We start from the raw sequence: 14,850 nt of genomic DNA on the forward strand, positions 1-14,850 counted from the left end.
ATGCAGGAGGCGCCCAGTCAATGTGTCTCTCACATCGACGTTTCTCTCTCTCTCTTCCCCTCTCTCCCCTCCACACGCTCTAAAAATCAATGAAAAACATTCCTGTGGGAGGATTAACAACAAGATGGAAGGCCCATAAAATACCACGAGAGCATCTCCTTCTGCTGCAGCAGTCGACCCTGAGGGTGGGGTGGCTCCAGTTTCGCTTTTGTGGAGACAGCCGATGGGACCCGTGTCCGTAGGTAGAAGTCTCTGGAAACGTTCAAGTATCGATGTGGTTTTGCGAGCGTGTGTATCTCGTTTCGTCAAAGCAAAGCCAGGCTCCGGAGGGCCGAGGTCTCCCTGTACTCGGAGGTCCCAGAAACGGGCCGGGTCTGCTGCGCCCCTCAGTCTTCCCCTCCACCGTCTGAGGCACTGGGGACGACTTGGGGACCGTCACCTGTTTCTCTGCTCCGTTCGTGGTTCCTCGAAGACAAGGGGTTTGCTATAAAGCTGCGCGGAACATGAGTAAGCATCCCCGGCTCCTCCCGAACCACGAGGCGAAGGTGGGATCCTGCAGGTGGATGGGGAGCCACGTGGACTCACGGAGGATGGGCCCTCGGGCGGGTGTGGACAGTGGGGCGGACGGCCCAGCAGGAGGAGGGCCAGGCGCTGGGTGGCCACCAGGACGGCCCACAGAGCCGGAAGGGGCCCTGCCGAGAGTAGACACCTCGGTCAGAGCTCACCCTGGAGGCAGAGACGGGGCTGGGGTCCAGGGCAGGTCCCTTGCCCCCCCCCCCCAGGCTGTGCTCAGGACCCAGTAGGTTCTCCCTGGGCCCTGAGGACCACCAGCTGCTGGGAGGAGCCCCAGTGGGGAGGGTGTCGGCCTCTCTCGTGCCCTCCCCTCTAGTCTCTTCCTGCTGCACTTTCCAGTCTCTAAATGCCTTTCTTTCCCAAACAGAGCTCATGGGAGAGAAACGATGTCATACTCCCCAACCCAGAGCTCAGGCCAGGCACCTCCCTGCGCCCCGCGCTCCCTGCGCCCCGCGCTCCCTGCGCCCCACGCTCCCTGCGCCCCACGCTCCCTGCGCCCTGTGCTCCCAAAAAGTGGAGGGAAAGAGCTTTGTGCTCCTCACTGGGCCACTGAAGGTCAGTCAAGGTCACGCAGGCACCAGGGTCCTCAGCTCTAGATTCTGCCCGGGGACCCACTGTCGGTGGCTATCGGGCTCAGAGATGTTTGCTGGTGGATCCGGGTTCCTCTGACTTGCGTGGGCCCTGGTCCTCCCGGCCCCTTCCCAGGTGTCTCTGCTCCATGGCCGCCTCACACGGCTCTCTCCTGTGGGCCTGAGTCAGACAGGTGGACACGTCTTCTAAACCAGGCTTAGGATGTACTAGCTGCAAAGCAAGCGTGTGCTTCTAGGGAAAACCGGAAACCGAGCCTGTTCTGTGAGGAGCAAAAGCTTTGAGGCAGGTGCTGGAGGAGGGACGTGTACCCAGGTTTGTGGTGATGTCATGTGGTGCTTATCCCGTCTCTTGGGGACCCGCAGTCAGACGAGTCACCCCAAGGATCCGCGCCCACGGTGGGGAGGGCTGGAGGGTGCAGAAAAGTCGAGGTCATCATCTGTGGCTAGGATCACCCCCCCCACCCGTCCCCGGGGGAGGGTGTCGCTCACGTCACGCGGAGGACGCAGACGGGAACTCTCAGTGGGGAGAGGCGCGGTGTGCGGGCAGGCGGACCGGGACCTTCTACGTAGGGAGAGATGCTGAGCTGCTCTGAACCACGTGTCATTGGGAGGCGGCACTTAGAGGAGCAAGGGGGCGGTAAAAGGTGGACGAGACCAGGACTCAAGACAGATGGGGGGAGGGGGAGGGACTCTGGAGGGTGGGTAACGGAGCTGAGGGTGGGCCTGGGTGAGAGGGAGACGCTCCACTGTGGGTGCAGCAGACCCAGAAGAGGGGCCTCCAGGTCCAGGGCTCATCTCCAACCTCTTCAGCCCCAGGCCTCACTGGAGGGGCGCCCGAGGCCTAAAGTCTCCCTAGGGGGCAGCCGGTGCCAGCAGCTGTGAGCAGAGCCCCACAGACATGCAGGGGGTGCGGGCTCCGGGGAGCAGGCAGGGGAGAGGGGGCTGTCCCCCTGCCCACTTCACGAGCCTCGGAGGGGCATGGAGAGTGTGCTCTGTGCCGAGAGCGGCACCTGCACTGAAATGCATCGGCCAGGCCAGGCTCCCAGCGCAGGATGTGCCAGCACATAAATGATGTGAGAGAGGACAGGAGGGGGTGGATGAGGGATGGTGGCTCCATCCACGGGGCAGGGGGGGGGGCTACAGGAGCCGGGCGATTGCAGGGAGAGGAAGCGTTGCAACGAGCAAATGCACAATCAGACCCAGGAGAGGTGGGCAGGTGACAGTGGCTTCCAGATGTCAAATGAAGGACATTGAAGGACATGAGACTGGACCAGAGGACTCAGCACGGGAGCCCGAGTACAGGACAGACCCTGGGTGCAGTGTAGTCCCACGGGTCTGGCCAACCTCCTGCCCAGGGACAAGACTGACCTTCACATCACTTGACCTTGACTAACCTTGACATCACTTGACCTTTTACACCCGAATCCCTTTGGTGTAGAGTTCTCTGTGGCTCTCAGCCCCGAGACTTGCACTCTTCCCTCCCCACCCCTGGGTGGCAGCGGTGTTGGGTGTGGAGTTTTGCCTAAGGACCCACATGGGTGCGTGTGGAGGCCCAGGGCTGTGGTTGCGGGGGATGGATCCGTGTCTGCAGGGGATGGATCCGTGTCTGCATCCATGTGGACATATGGGTCACCCTGGAGAGAGCCTTGGAAAGGCTGGATGGCCAAACTTAGAACTGGCCCAGCAAGTCTCTTTCCAGAAAGCTTATTTCTCCTAATGATAGAAAGAACTGTGTTTTGCACTAGAGTTTACACTGTGATAAGTGTGTGGTCGAGACAAGCAGCACTGTGATCGTCCTCAGGGAGGCTAGGGTAGTCAGGGAGGGCTCCCCAGAGGAGGTGAGCAAGAGGGCTCAGAGGGAGAGAACCCGAGGTGGGGGCGTCAGGGAGAAGATGGAGCCCGCGTAGCCAGAAGGACAGAGCAGCCTTCTTGGGGCTGAGGTTTACACCGAGGAGGCCGGAGATTAGCCTGGAGAACGCTGAGCCCAGATCCGAGGGGTCACGGATTCCAGGCACCAGGCAGGGCTGTGTCTGTCCTGGGTCTGTCTGCTGAGGACGTCTGTCTGTGCAGCTTCACAGCCATTCCTGCAAGAATGTAACAGTCGCGGCTTCTTTGTTACATTCGAAATGCTACATAATAGGGTTTCTCTTCCCCAGTAATTAGCTGTTCTTAAACTTAGTTGCTAAAATATCAAGCTGGTCTCATCAGGGCCTCTGCTTTGGGAGGATGCTGATGATCAGGGAGGGAGTCCTGGCCAGTTCTTTCTCTGTTAGGAGTGTGAGATATTCAGGCAAACCGTCTCCCTGGGAAGGAGTCAGTTGTGGAAAAGTATTCTCTCAAGGATCCTAAATGTAAACAGTAATGCAACCAGCAGAATTAGGCGTCTGGGCGTGTGTCTGTGTGTGTGATTATTTGTGTCTGGAGAGCAGGAAAAGGAAGAGTCACAAATAATTTTATCTTATTTTTCATTTCTTAAATTTTTTAATTATTAATTTTAGAGAGAGAGAGGAAGGGGGAGAGAGACTTGTTGCTCCAGTTACTGACGCATCACTCGTTGGTTCTTGTACGTACCCTGACCAGGGATTGAACCCGCAACCTTGGCATATCGGGACGACGCTCTAACCAACTGAGCCGCCCAGCCGGGCACTCACCAGTGATTTTACTAGCAAGTGAGGCCTCTGGCTCTGGAATGCACAGTTCTGAGTGGTGTCTGAGGAACATGGACACGAGCTCGGGGTTCAACTCGGATCGACTTTATGATGTTTAATCACAAATCACTTAAAAGAATTTATGGGGTAAAGTTCGGGATTATTAACATGCACAGAATGTCAGTGTCGATATGTACCCGGACTTAAATCCTCTAAAAGGGTCGGATTTGTTCTACAAGTACATATTTTATCATTTTTCACGCTCTGTAAAGACAACGACGTAGACACAAAAGCCACAAAGGAACATCCCTGGGGTTAGTTTCCATAAACCCGCAAAGCACAGACTTTCATCAGAAACCCAGGTGCCCTTGAGTGGGAGGGAATAAAGTGCAGGTTTGTTGGTTAAAAACAAAACAAATGAACAGTCAGAGGGAAAATCTCAGGCAGGCGACAAGCAACCCAGTCTGTGCAGTTCAGGATTCACCCCTCCCCAGCCGCCGTCTCCATGTCCACAGAGAATAAAGCACCACATGAGGGACAGGCGAACTCGGACGTGAAATCCAAGGGGACCAGGAAGCACCTCAGATTCTTCTCTTGGGTGCTTTCGAACTATTTCTTTTCTGACCCGCCCCCCCCAATGTTTCTAAAGATGGAACCTCAGGTCCATCTTGAGTCTACAGGTTTCAAGTCAACTCCCAGCAGAGCAGCAAAGGAGAGCTGGTCCTGTTGTCCCTCCACCCCCCGGTCAGCAGGGTCCCTGTGGTCTGGCCCCTCTGGGGTCCTCTCCCCAGCACGTTTTCCAGTCTCCAAGCTCACCTCCCACAGCCCTCTCCTGGGTCGCACGATGCCCACCTTGCGGTCTCACGCAGGGGCCATTGGAAAGGGCAGCTTTCCGTCCAAGCTCGGTGTCTGGCTCCCTCTCTGTGGTGAATGACAGACTTTTAGAAACTCTTCCAGGCCTTGGAGGTCAGAGCCCTTCAGCTCACAGCTGAGGAAGGGACACTAAGCGTGACTTCCCCACGTCCCCCGCTGGCCGGGCTCCCGAGTTTTGCCAGAGGCCCTCAGAGCTCTCCGGGGCCCCGGCGGCCTGGTCGCCACTCACATCTGCTTCAGATGGAGTAATTGGGCCCCAGAATGACCTGCAGTTTCTGGAAGCTCAGAGGCAGCTGCTGGGGACCTCCCCCGTTGCCCCCCCAGTCCAGACCTCGGCCCCTCCCCCCTCCTGCCCTTTGCCTTAATTAGGCCTCGGCCGGAATGAAAGACCTGAATACCTTTTGTGTTGCTCGCTGGGCCCTCTCAATGCTGGGATAGCCCTTGTGCTTTTCCACCCCTGCACCTCTGTGTGGGCTGCCCCCCCGCTCTGTCACCCGGATCACCCATCTGCCACCTGCAGACCCCACACTCTCCTCCTGGTCGCCCACCAGGACGACCCCGCAGCTCCAAACGCCAGGGCCCTTGTCCTCCTGCCCGTGTCTCACCCTTAAACCTGGGGCGGCTTCTCCATCACTCGGCCTGTGTGTGGAGCCCCTTGCTCGTCACTGTGGGCCAAGGCAGACCTGGGTTCAGAGCCCGGCCTGGCCTGGCCTGTTCCCCCAGGTTCCCTGCGAGGCCTGATTGAGTGATAAACAGCAGCACCCAGCAGGGCACCTTCGGGTGCTGGACTGAACCAGTCGATACTTTGAACTGAGCGACTGTGTGAGACTTGCCAGGTTGGGACAAAGCCACCAGAACTCTCAAGGACCATGGCCTGTGGCTGCTCCCACGTCCTAACAGTCGTTGCTCCGGAAGCCACCGGTAGATGTGGGCATCATGGGTGCTGACAAAGGGACAATGAAGTGATGATTCCTTATCTTTTGAGCAAGAAGGAAACCAGGGATGGGACAGGAGTTCCTTGTAGAAGCAGCTGCTCATTCAGGGCCCAGGGCCCAGGCCGGCTGCTCAGAGGGGGTGATGATCGGTTTCCGGCTGACTCAGCCGATGCAGATTGGCAGCTGTGACACTGGAAAGGGAAGCCGTGCCCGTGGGGCTGGGCACTGGTTGGCTCAGGGACGTCAAGCTGAACCCCAGAAGGTTGAAGGCGTCGCTGACTTCCTAGGAACCCTTGAGGCTTAGTTTTGGGGTGAGTCACCAGCTGTAGGAGCCCAGGAAGTCAGGGTCTCACAGTTGGCGGGGGCATTGGAGCTGCAACCAGACCTCGCAGGGAGCCACTGGACGTTGTGCAGGACCGCAGATCAGAGATGCTCCCTTGTGCTCCTAAAATTCAGCTTCCCGCTAAAGCGTCACGGGTAATGGCAGGAGCCCGAGTTAACTACGGGTTGTAGAAGGGAGACGCTCGTTGAGATTTCGCGCTTCCTTCCTGTTTCTATTTCGAAAGCTCGGCCCTGGTCTCCTTTCCGATCTTCATCAGGGCAGCTGAAGCAAAGAGAATGCGCGTCCTCGGTGTGTCCTTGGTCTTCCGTGGCTGCCGCCTGTTCCACCGAGGCTCATGGGGTGCATTTTGGGTGGAGCTGAGCTAAATAATTCTCCTTCCCAGTCTCACCTGCCAGCAAATGCCAACAGCAAACCTGGTGAGACTAGGTTTTTCCTGCTCCTTAAACCCGGGTAGAGTGAGAACACGTTAGCGCCATCCCCCGGGGGGTCCCAGGTGATGGGGGGCGGCCCTCACCATGTCAGAGGAGGAAGCCCGGGCCTTTGGTGGCAGGAGACCAGATTCCGGATCCCCAGGCTGCACATCCTGCGAGCCGGTGGCCTAGTGGCCACTGCCCAGGAGGACGCCCCTGGGGCCCTAGGCTGCCAGCTGACGGGTGGGCACAGCAGTGAGCCAGCGCTATTGCAGCCTCCGATCTGTGCTTGAGACTGAGGTCGATGGGAAATACACAAAAATGAGCTCTGTTCTCAGGTTTGGGAGACGGTGTTGCTGAGGTGACCGCAGCTGGGGACAGGGCAGCCTGGCGGCGAGGGGCTTGTGTGCAGGGGGGCGCAGAGGGAGCCCCCGGCTGGGGAGACGCAGCCCTTCTCCCCCGACTCCGGGCTACTCGAAGCTTCTAGATTTAGATGTGCATGGAGAATTGTTTTCACTTCCCTTCGTTAAAATGTGTCTCTATCGCTAAGTTTTATTTTGAGAAAACATCTTGCAAGATGGGGGGAAATTACTCACCACCGCTTGGTAAACAGTGTTTAGCTGTTTGGTTCGTGTTTGAATGTTGTGGATGCAGCACTTGGCGGAAAGCAGCTGGGTGTTCCATGGTATTCGGGCGTGGGTGGCAGCCCCGGTGGTTATTAGGGCGTCAGGTTGGACGAGGAGCACTTGGGCCTCCAGGGGAAGGTCACAGTGAGCAGCCTCCCTGACCAAGGTCTCAGCTGGCTCAGGAGTCCTCCCGTGTGGGCGTGGGTGTGTGTCCACGTGTGTCCTGTGTGTGTATGTCCATGTGTGTGTCCGTGTGTGTGTGCATGTCTGTGTGCATGTGTTCATGTGCATGTCCGTGTGTGTCCGTGTGTGTGCATGTATGTGCGTGTGTGTGCATGTGTGTGTCCATGTCCGTGTGTGTGTGTGCGCGTGTGTGTGCATGTGTTCATGTGCATGTCCATGTCCAGGTGTGTCCATGTCCGTGTGTGTGTGTGTGCACGTGCGCATGTGTTCATGTGTGTGTCCGTGTCCGTGTGTGTGCATGTCTGTGTGTGTGTTTCTATGTACGTGCATTTCCGTGTGTGCGTGCATGTGTGCACATGTGTGCGTGTTGTCCTGCAGTCAGGTTTAAGTGTTATCCGGGCATCACTGAAAGGCCCGTTGGAGGGGGTGAAGCCACGACTCAAGAACTTAAAGTGAGAAGGGCTGTGAACAGACCTCCATCCAGGGGACGGCCGCCTGGTTCAGGTCAGGCACAGGGCCGCCCGGTGGATGTGGTGTGGCTGTGACCTCTGGGGGGGTAAGGATTCTGCGTCCTGCTCAGGAGTGGCAGTGGCCCTGTGGCCCCGTGGCCCCACCTCTGGGGAGGACGCACACGGGCCCAGAACGCGGGAGGGGCCCTGTCTGCATGCGCCCCTCTGTCCCACGCCCCACGGCCCGAGAAGCCGGCCATGGCCGGTGCTTGTGCAGCGCTGCTCCCCGGGCCACGCCCGCAGCTCCGCCCTGCGCCCAGCCGGCCCGGAACATGAAGGGCTCCTTCTCCCGTCGGCTTTTATGATGAAATATCGGCCTGGAGGAAGCTGCGAGGACGGGGGGTGGCCCCGGGCGCTGACCACCCCGAGGTTCTCCCCGCGCCTCCCACACCTGCCGGCACACGCTGCCCTTCAGTCCCATCCGCGTAGATCTTACGTATTTCAAACGCGCCCCGCATCGGCTCTTCCCACGGAAGGGAAACGCCACGTGGAACACGCCGGGGTCGCCGAGAGTGGACCACCGGCCTCCTCCCACCGGGGGCCCGCCCGCGGCTGAGCCCCGCGCCGCCCGACGGTCTCTGCTCGCGTTCACCGCGGGTCCGGCCTCTGCGGCCGCCGCCCCGTGTCCCGCCCCGTGGCCGCCCCGTGGCCGCCCCGTGTCCCGCCCCCGCCGCCCCGTGTCCCGCCCCGTGGCCACCCCGTGTCCCGCCCCCGCCGCCCCGTGTCCCGCCCCCGCCGCCCCGTGTCCCGCCCCGTGTCCCGCCCCCGCCGCCCCGTGTCCCGCCCCGTGTCCCACCCCCGCCGCCCACACGGATCCTCCCGGGGCCGCCGGAGCCCCGCCTGGCCGCGCGTCGGGCCCTGGCAGCGGGAGATGGTCCCTCCGTTCGGGGCCCCGTTTCATCCCGTCGCAGCACAGGTGCCCCCCCCCCGCACCCTGATGACCGTCCCTCCCTCCCGTCCCCGCGCCCCGCGTTGGTCCTGCGCCCGCTCCGGCCTGGTCCCGGGGGCGCGGGGCCCTCGGCGGAACCTGGGGTCCCGGGCCTTTCTCTCCGGCGAGTCCCCGCCCCGCGCGACGAGGGACTGAGAGGCGGAGGCGGGGGCCTTACGGGCGCGCGTGGGTCTGCGCCCCGGAGCCCCGTCCCGCGTGTCCCGGCCCCGCGCCGAGAAGCGGGCGTTTCACAGAAAGTGGCGGCCGTGGGACGCAACGCGGGGGTGACCCGGGGGGGGCGCAGCGGGGGGCGCGCGGGGGGCGGGCGGGTCACCCCCGCGGGTCGGCGCTGGGGGCTCGGCCCGTCCCCGCGGGGCCCGGCTCCCTTCCTGCGCGAGCGGCGTGGGGTCCGCACCTCCCGTCGGGTGCGCGCCGGCCGCTCGCTCACCCCTCGTCGGGACAGGCCCGGGCGCCCGCACCCCCTGCCCGGCGCCCCGCAGCCCCGCACCTGCCCTGGGCTGGGCCTCGCCTGGTGTCCCCGCTTCCCCCGCCACCCGGGAACCTGCGAAGGGGGGGGGGCGGGTCCAGCGAGGGGACCGGCTCAGGCGCCCAGCTCCCCGCGTGCCCCCCGCAGCTGCCCAGCGACCCGCTCCACGCGCCAGCCGAGTCCGCGCCCTTGGGTGGCGGGGCCGCGGGAGGTGCAGCCCGCGGGTGGCGGGGCCCGTCCCCGCCCGTCTCCCGGCCCGTCTCCGGCCCCTGGGCTCCTGCTCCCCGGAGGCAGCCAGTCCGTGTGTCTCCCGGCAAGGCCCGTCTGTCTGTCTCCCTCCCTTACGCTCTCTCTGAAAATCGGTGGGGAAAGGCCCTCGGGTGGGGATTAACCAAAAACAAGGTCACTTGGCGGAACCTGCTCCCGAACCTCCCCTCCTGGTGCCCAGTCCCACCAGCGGCCCCTCGGGGCCTGACCGTCTCCATCAGCTGAGGGCCTCGGGCTGAAGGCTCAGGGCCGCTCTTCCTAAGTGGCTCTGTCTCCGCTCTGTTAAGGGGGAGTCGGTCTGGACCCCAAACATCGTACGGATTTGTTTAATGGGGGACCCGGGAGGTCCTGCACCTCCCTGTCCAGCCGAGAGGGGACGTGATGGCCAGAGACACCCCCTCCCCGGGGCCAGGACAGGCACTGGGTGGGCCTGCGCGGCCTGCGCTTCCTTTTCGGGTCTCTGGAAGCTTCACCCAGGACTTTCCGTGGGTTTTACCCCTTTTCTTGCTGCCAGGATTATAAATTAGGAAAATTTTAAAACAGAATTGGGCCCGTCTGCACGTTTCCTCCGGCCTGCGGTTTACCCCACAAGTGCTCGTTGTCTTTGGCCTGAAGGGAACGCTCTCCCTCGGTGATCACAGCTCTGTGCTTTATTTTTTTTAAAATATGTTTTTATTAATTTTTTAGAGAGAGAGGAAGGGAGAGGGAGAGAGAGAAACATCAATGACGGAGAGTCATTGACCCGCTGCCTCCTGCGTGCCCCCCACTGGGGATCCAGCTGCAGCCAGGCCTGTGCCCTGACCGGGACTCGAACCCTGACCTCCTGGTTCATAGGTTGATGCTCAACCGCTGAGCCATGTGGGCCGAGCTCGGCTCTATATTTTAAACTCAGCAAGCAGACTATTACGCACAGAACATGCACCTTGGAGGTGGCCGCATCTGTCACTCGGATGCATTTCCTGTCCTGGGAGACACGTAATTTGCGCCCCCACGTAAGTCGGATAACAAATGTCGGCCACTAGACGCGGGGAAATGCGTGGATCTGAGAGCAGTTAGTCCCCAAGTAACAAGAACCAACGTCGTAAACTTCAAATTACACTTTAAATAAATGTCCAGGCCCAGCCCATTCGTTCCCTCGCTGCCCGGGGGTTGGCGGGATCCTGCCTTCATTCGTCACTGTGGGGACTGCGATTGCCTTTCAGGGGTAGGTGGCACTTTTAAAATGGATGTGCCGCCCGCAGTGCGGGGAGGGGCCGGCCCACCGCTTGTCTGACAAGCTCTCGCCCGTCGCTGTGTTCAGAGGTCAGCTGTTACCCAGGGACTTCAAACCCATGGTCTAGTCTCCTTGACCTGGGCAGACTGTTATCAGGCACTAGTCTACATTTCTTCCCTGTTTTAAAGACAAGTTGGGCCCAGCCCGGCGTGGCTCAGTGGTTGAGCGTCGACCGGGGATCCAGGCGATCAGGGTTCGATTCCCAGTCAGGGCACAGGCCCAGGTTGCGGGCTTGATCCATGACTCTCATCATTGATGTTTCTCTCTCTCTCTCCCTCTCCTTTCCTCTCTCTGAAATCAATAAAGATATATTTAAAAATAATAGATAAAGACAAATTTGTTTTTCCTTAGACATATTTATTTTTATTTTGTTTTGGTTAATCTTCACCTGAGGATGTTTTTTCCACTGATTTTGAGAGGGAGGGATGGGGGGGCACATGGACTAGTTGCCTCCACGCTCCCCGACTGGGGCCAGGAATTGAACCTGTAACCCAGGTACGTGCCCTTGACCGGGAATCAAACCCCTGACCCTTTGGTGCTCAGGCCGGCACCCTAACCACTGAGCTACACCAGCCGGGGCTCCTTAGACATTTTTAATTATCAAGTAATAGCTCAGAGAATGTGCAGAATGTGGACGTTTTTTGTTATTAATCCACAAACTCTAACCAACCCTACGGACTGACCAGAAGGACTGCGTGGCGATGTCCCTCGGGGGTTTCTGCAGAGGGGCGGCGGTTTGCCTCCTGCCTGCGCCTCTGGGGACACTGGGGGCTCCTGGGACGGCCCGGGGGGACGTGGCTGTAGGGAGGAGGTGAGACAGTTTCCAGCCGTGAGGGAGCGAGGCTGGTCCCCGGGTCGCGACCCCACTGTGTGGGGGACTCCGTTTGCTGGGTGATGGGACAGGCCGATGGAGAGAGCGCTGGGGAAATCCACGTCCCTCGCAGACAGCACTCCCCACAGTGAGGCCTCCAGCGCCCCGGGTTCCGAGTCATCTCTGCTCCTGTCGCAGACACAGCTGTGGCCTCCCTGTGCCCGACCCAGGCGGGACTGGCCCCTCTGTACGCCGTGTGTGCACCTGGCCACCAGCACCATTCTGAAGCCAACGCAGGGAGTGGCCGTCACTGTGCCCCCAGCATCTGTGTAAAGCTCGTGCCACAGCCTGGGACGGGGCGAGCACGTTGTCCATTCCCACGTCCCAGGTCAGGACATGAGGCCCCGGTCACAGGAGCGGCAGAGGGAACACAGCCGCCTGCTGCATCTTCCCACCTGGGGTGCTTGGAGCCCGGCCTGTGGACGTCCTAAGGTGCCCTGAAGTGCCTCCCTTGGGTGGGTCCCGGGAGAGCTCAGCCACGAGCCCGCAGCCGGAGCAGCAGCTGGGATGCACAGAGGTGCAAACGGCCGGTGACTACGTGGTCCTTGGACACAGAAAGCCCGTCATTCGGATGGACCGTGAGACCCTCGGACCCTCACACGCACCAGAAGCTTCGTCAGGAAAGTCGTGAGTCACCCACACAGATGACCTTGGTGTTCATGGTGCGGACACTCCGCGATCCCACGGATTGCCTTTTGTGGACGTTCTCTGTGGCTGAGCCCTTTACACACGTGAGCTCTCTGCCTGCCCAGCAGCCGTGCTGCCGCTTCCATTTTACAGTGGAGACTCTCACCTTGCTCCGTCCATGTTCAGTGGACAGTCTGGCCACTCAGGTCCAGGACACTGTGCCCACGAAGTCACGGGGGGGAACAGAAACTCGGGTTCCCTTGTCCTGCACCCCTGGCGGTCCCAGGACTGACAGGAGCTACTTGGTGTTTTATTTTGAGTGAGGAAACCTCACATCTCCACCGTCTCCCCAGAGGAGCCTTCTTGGGGGGCACGTCCCGAGCCCCTGCCTGAGCCAGGTGTGTTCACACCCCGGTCGGACGTGTTCTTCACCTAGATGAACGCACTGAGCCATCGGAGTGCCCGCAGAGACACTTTTTGGTGTGCTTTTTCCGTAATCAGGTAACCTCCCCTGTGCATAAGTGGGAGATAAATGCGAAATGTACTTGGTGACTAGAACCATTCGCCTTATTAAATTACCCACAGTGTCTGGGCTTTTTTGTCTTAAAGATTCTGAGAAACCTTGGGCGAATGTTTTATACAAACCCATTGTTGAAAGACCATCTGTGAGCCCCGGAGCCCTGCAGGCGGCGGGCAGGGGGCGGTGGAGCCCCGAGCCTGCTGTATTCTTCTCGGTTCTTCCCTTTTGTTGGAGACGCCCTGGCCTCGCAGGCGCCCCTTTTCACGTCAAGTTCACCTTTTCGCCCTTTGTCCCCAGACGCCCACAGTGACTTTCCACAACCAGCTGCTCCAACGGGGCTGAGGGTTTGTACAGGACACGTCCCCAGATGGGGCTCCTCCTCGAAACACCAGAGGGGCAGGGCTGGTCACCGGGCCCTGGAGAAGGGCACTTGGGGTCACACCTGTTCCCAGGAAAGCCGAGCTGAGCAGGTGTTTCTATGTGGCGTCAGCCGGCTTTATGAAATCTTTAACACCAAGGAGAAAAGCAGCAGCGAGAAGGGAGGAGGCGACCGTGTCCGTGTCTGTGTCCGTGTCCGTGTCCGTGTCCGTGGTCCTCAGCTGCTGCCCTGCGGGCACACAGGCCTGACAGGTTTCCTGGGGGGCAGGTGGGTGTGGCCTCCCCTGGATGGCACCGAGACGACGGAGGGGCACATGGGACCCGCGGCTCTCCAACGCTGTCCCTCTCTCGTGACACGTGTTTACCTGCTCCTGAGCTCCGGTCCTCTTATAACCTTTTTCTTGACAGTGGTTTATTTTGCTGGCCCTGGTGACAGTGATACTGTCACTGGGAAGAACAAGGAATTCATGTCACGACTTTAGGATGCTTCCAAATGACATGTTGTTATGGAGACATGCTGGGGAGTGTCAGCTAAACCCCGAGGTGACAGGAGCTGGTGGCCCTCGAATCTGAGCACTATAGGCCGGTGCTGTGCAGGGCCACGGCCTTGGGCCACGGCCTTGGGCCACGGCATGTTTGAGTATCACCTGTGGACAAGGCCCAGGACACTCCGTGGCCTGTCGCTTCTTCAGGCCGTCACCCTGAGAGCTCCCCTTGAACCTAGAAACATTGTCTTCGGTCGTCTAGTCAGAGAAGCAGCCCCCTCCCACCAGGTACCTTCCTCCCCACACGCCTCCAATCCGTTCTCTCCTGTGTGGGCTCCTACCAGTTTGGTGGTGTTTTGGGGGGGAAAAGAACCAAAAAGGATATTTTCCCCGAACATCTGTGTGGTGTGTGTGTGTGTGGATGTGTCACGGTGACTTCCCCACCCACACTGTGGCTCTGAGGACAAGCAGGTGGGTGAGAAGATCCACAAAGCCCACAGCGCCGGGTGGGCACTGACTCCACGCCTCCCTCTGTCTCCCAGGAGCTGTGCCGTCAGCGCATGGCCGTGCGCACGTCCGATCGCCCGGAGGCCCCGCACGCATCCCGGGTCAACAGCGTGTCCTCGCAGTTCAGCGACGGGCCAATGCCCAGCCCTTCCGCTCGGAGCAGCACCTCCTCCTGGTCCGAGGAGCCGGCACCGCCCAACATGGACATCTCCACCGGCCACATGGTCCTGGTAAGGCCCCGCCTGCGCCGCCAACCCGTCCCCCACACGCAGCCTGCGCATGTCCTGTCGGTGAGCACCGCTTGGTGACCAGCCTGAGCTTCCTGGGCAGCTGCCGAGCAGGGTGCAAACCCGATGTCCAGCCCATCTGCTGGGTCTTCTGAGTGTGAGTGGCCAGTGTGGACCCGGCGGCCTGTTCTCCTGCCCCTGGTAGGAAGCCCGAGGGGCTGGTGCAGAAGCCTCGCCCTGGGGACACGTCCACTGGCCTCTTTGCAGGGTGGACCTGCTCCCTGCCCCGTCCCACCCTCCTCAGCTGTGTCAGCCTCAGAGGGACCGTGATTGCCCTGGCTGTGTCCTGCCCCTGGTGTATAATTAACGTCTGAGTTTTATTAAGCGAGGCTTTCAGAACCCGGCTCTTCTCACTGCCGTCTCCTCAGGGCCCTCGATCCTGCTGTCTGGGTCTCAGGCTGTGTCCTCAGGGCCCTTGATCCCAGTGTCTGGGTCTCAGGCTGTGTCCTCAGGGCCCTTGATCCCAGTGTCTGGGTCTCAGGCTGTCTCCTTAGGGCCCTCGATCCCACTGTCTGGGTCTCGGGCCTCAG

General features: G+C 60.4%; 1 protein-coding gene across 1 annotated transcript in view; it reads left to right on the top strand.

Moving 5' to 3' along the window:
• The window catches only part of PTPRN2 (protein tyrosine phosphatase receptor type N2), a 331,806-nt gene that overhangs the window by 267,922 nt on the left and 49,034 nt on the right, over positions 1–14,850 (top strand). The window contains exon 14 of the mRNA XM_081146812.1: positions 14,069–14,263. Coding sequence (XP_081002938.1) covers positions 14,069–14,263 — 195 coding nt within the window. The remainder of the gene's footprint in view (positions 1–14,068; positions 14,264–14,850) is intronic.

This window comes from Miniopterus schreibersii (assembly GCF_964146895.1).
Source record: "Miniopterus schreibersii genome assembly, chromosome: 9".
NCBI classification, from domain to species: domain Eukaryota; kingdom Metazoa; phylum Chordata; class Mammalia; order Chiroptera; family Miniopteridae; genus Miniopterus; species Miniopterus schreibersii.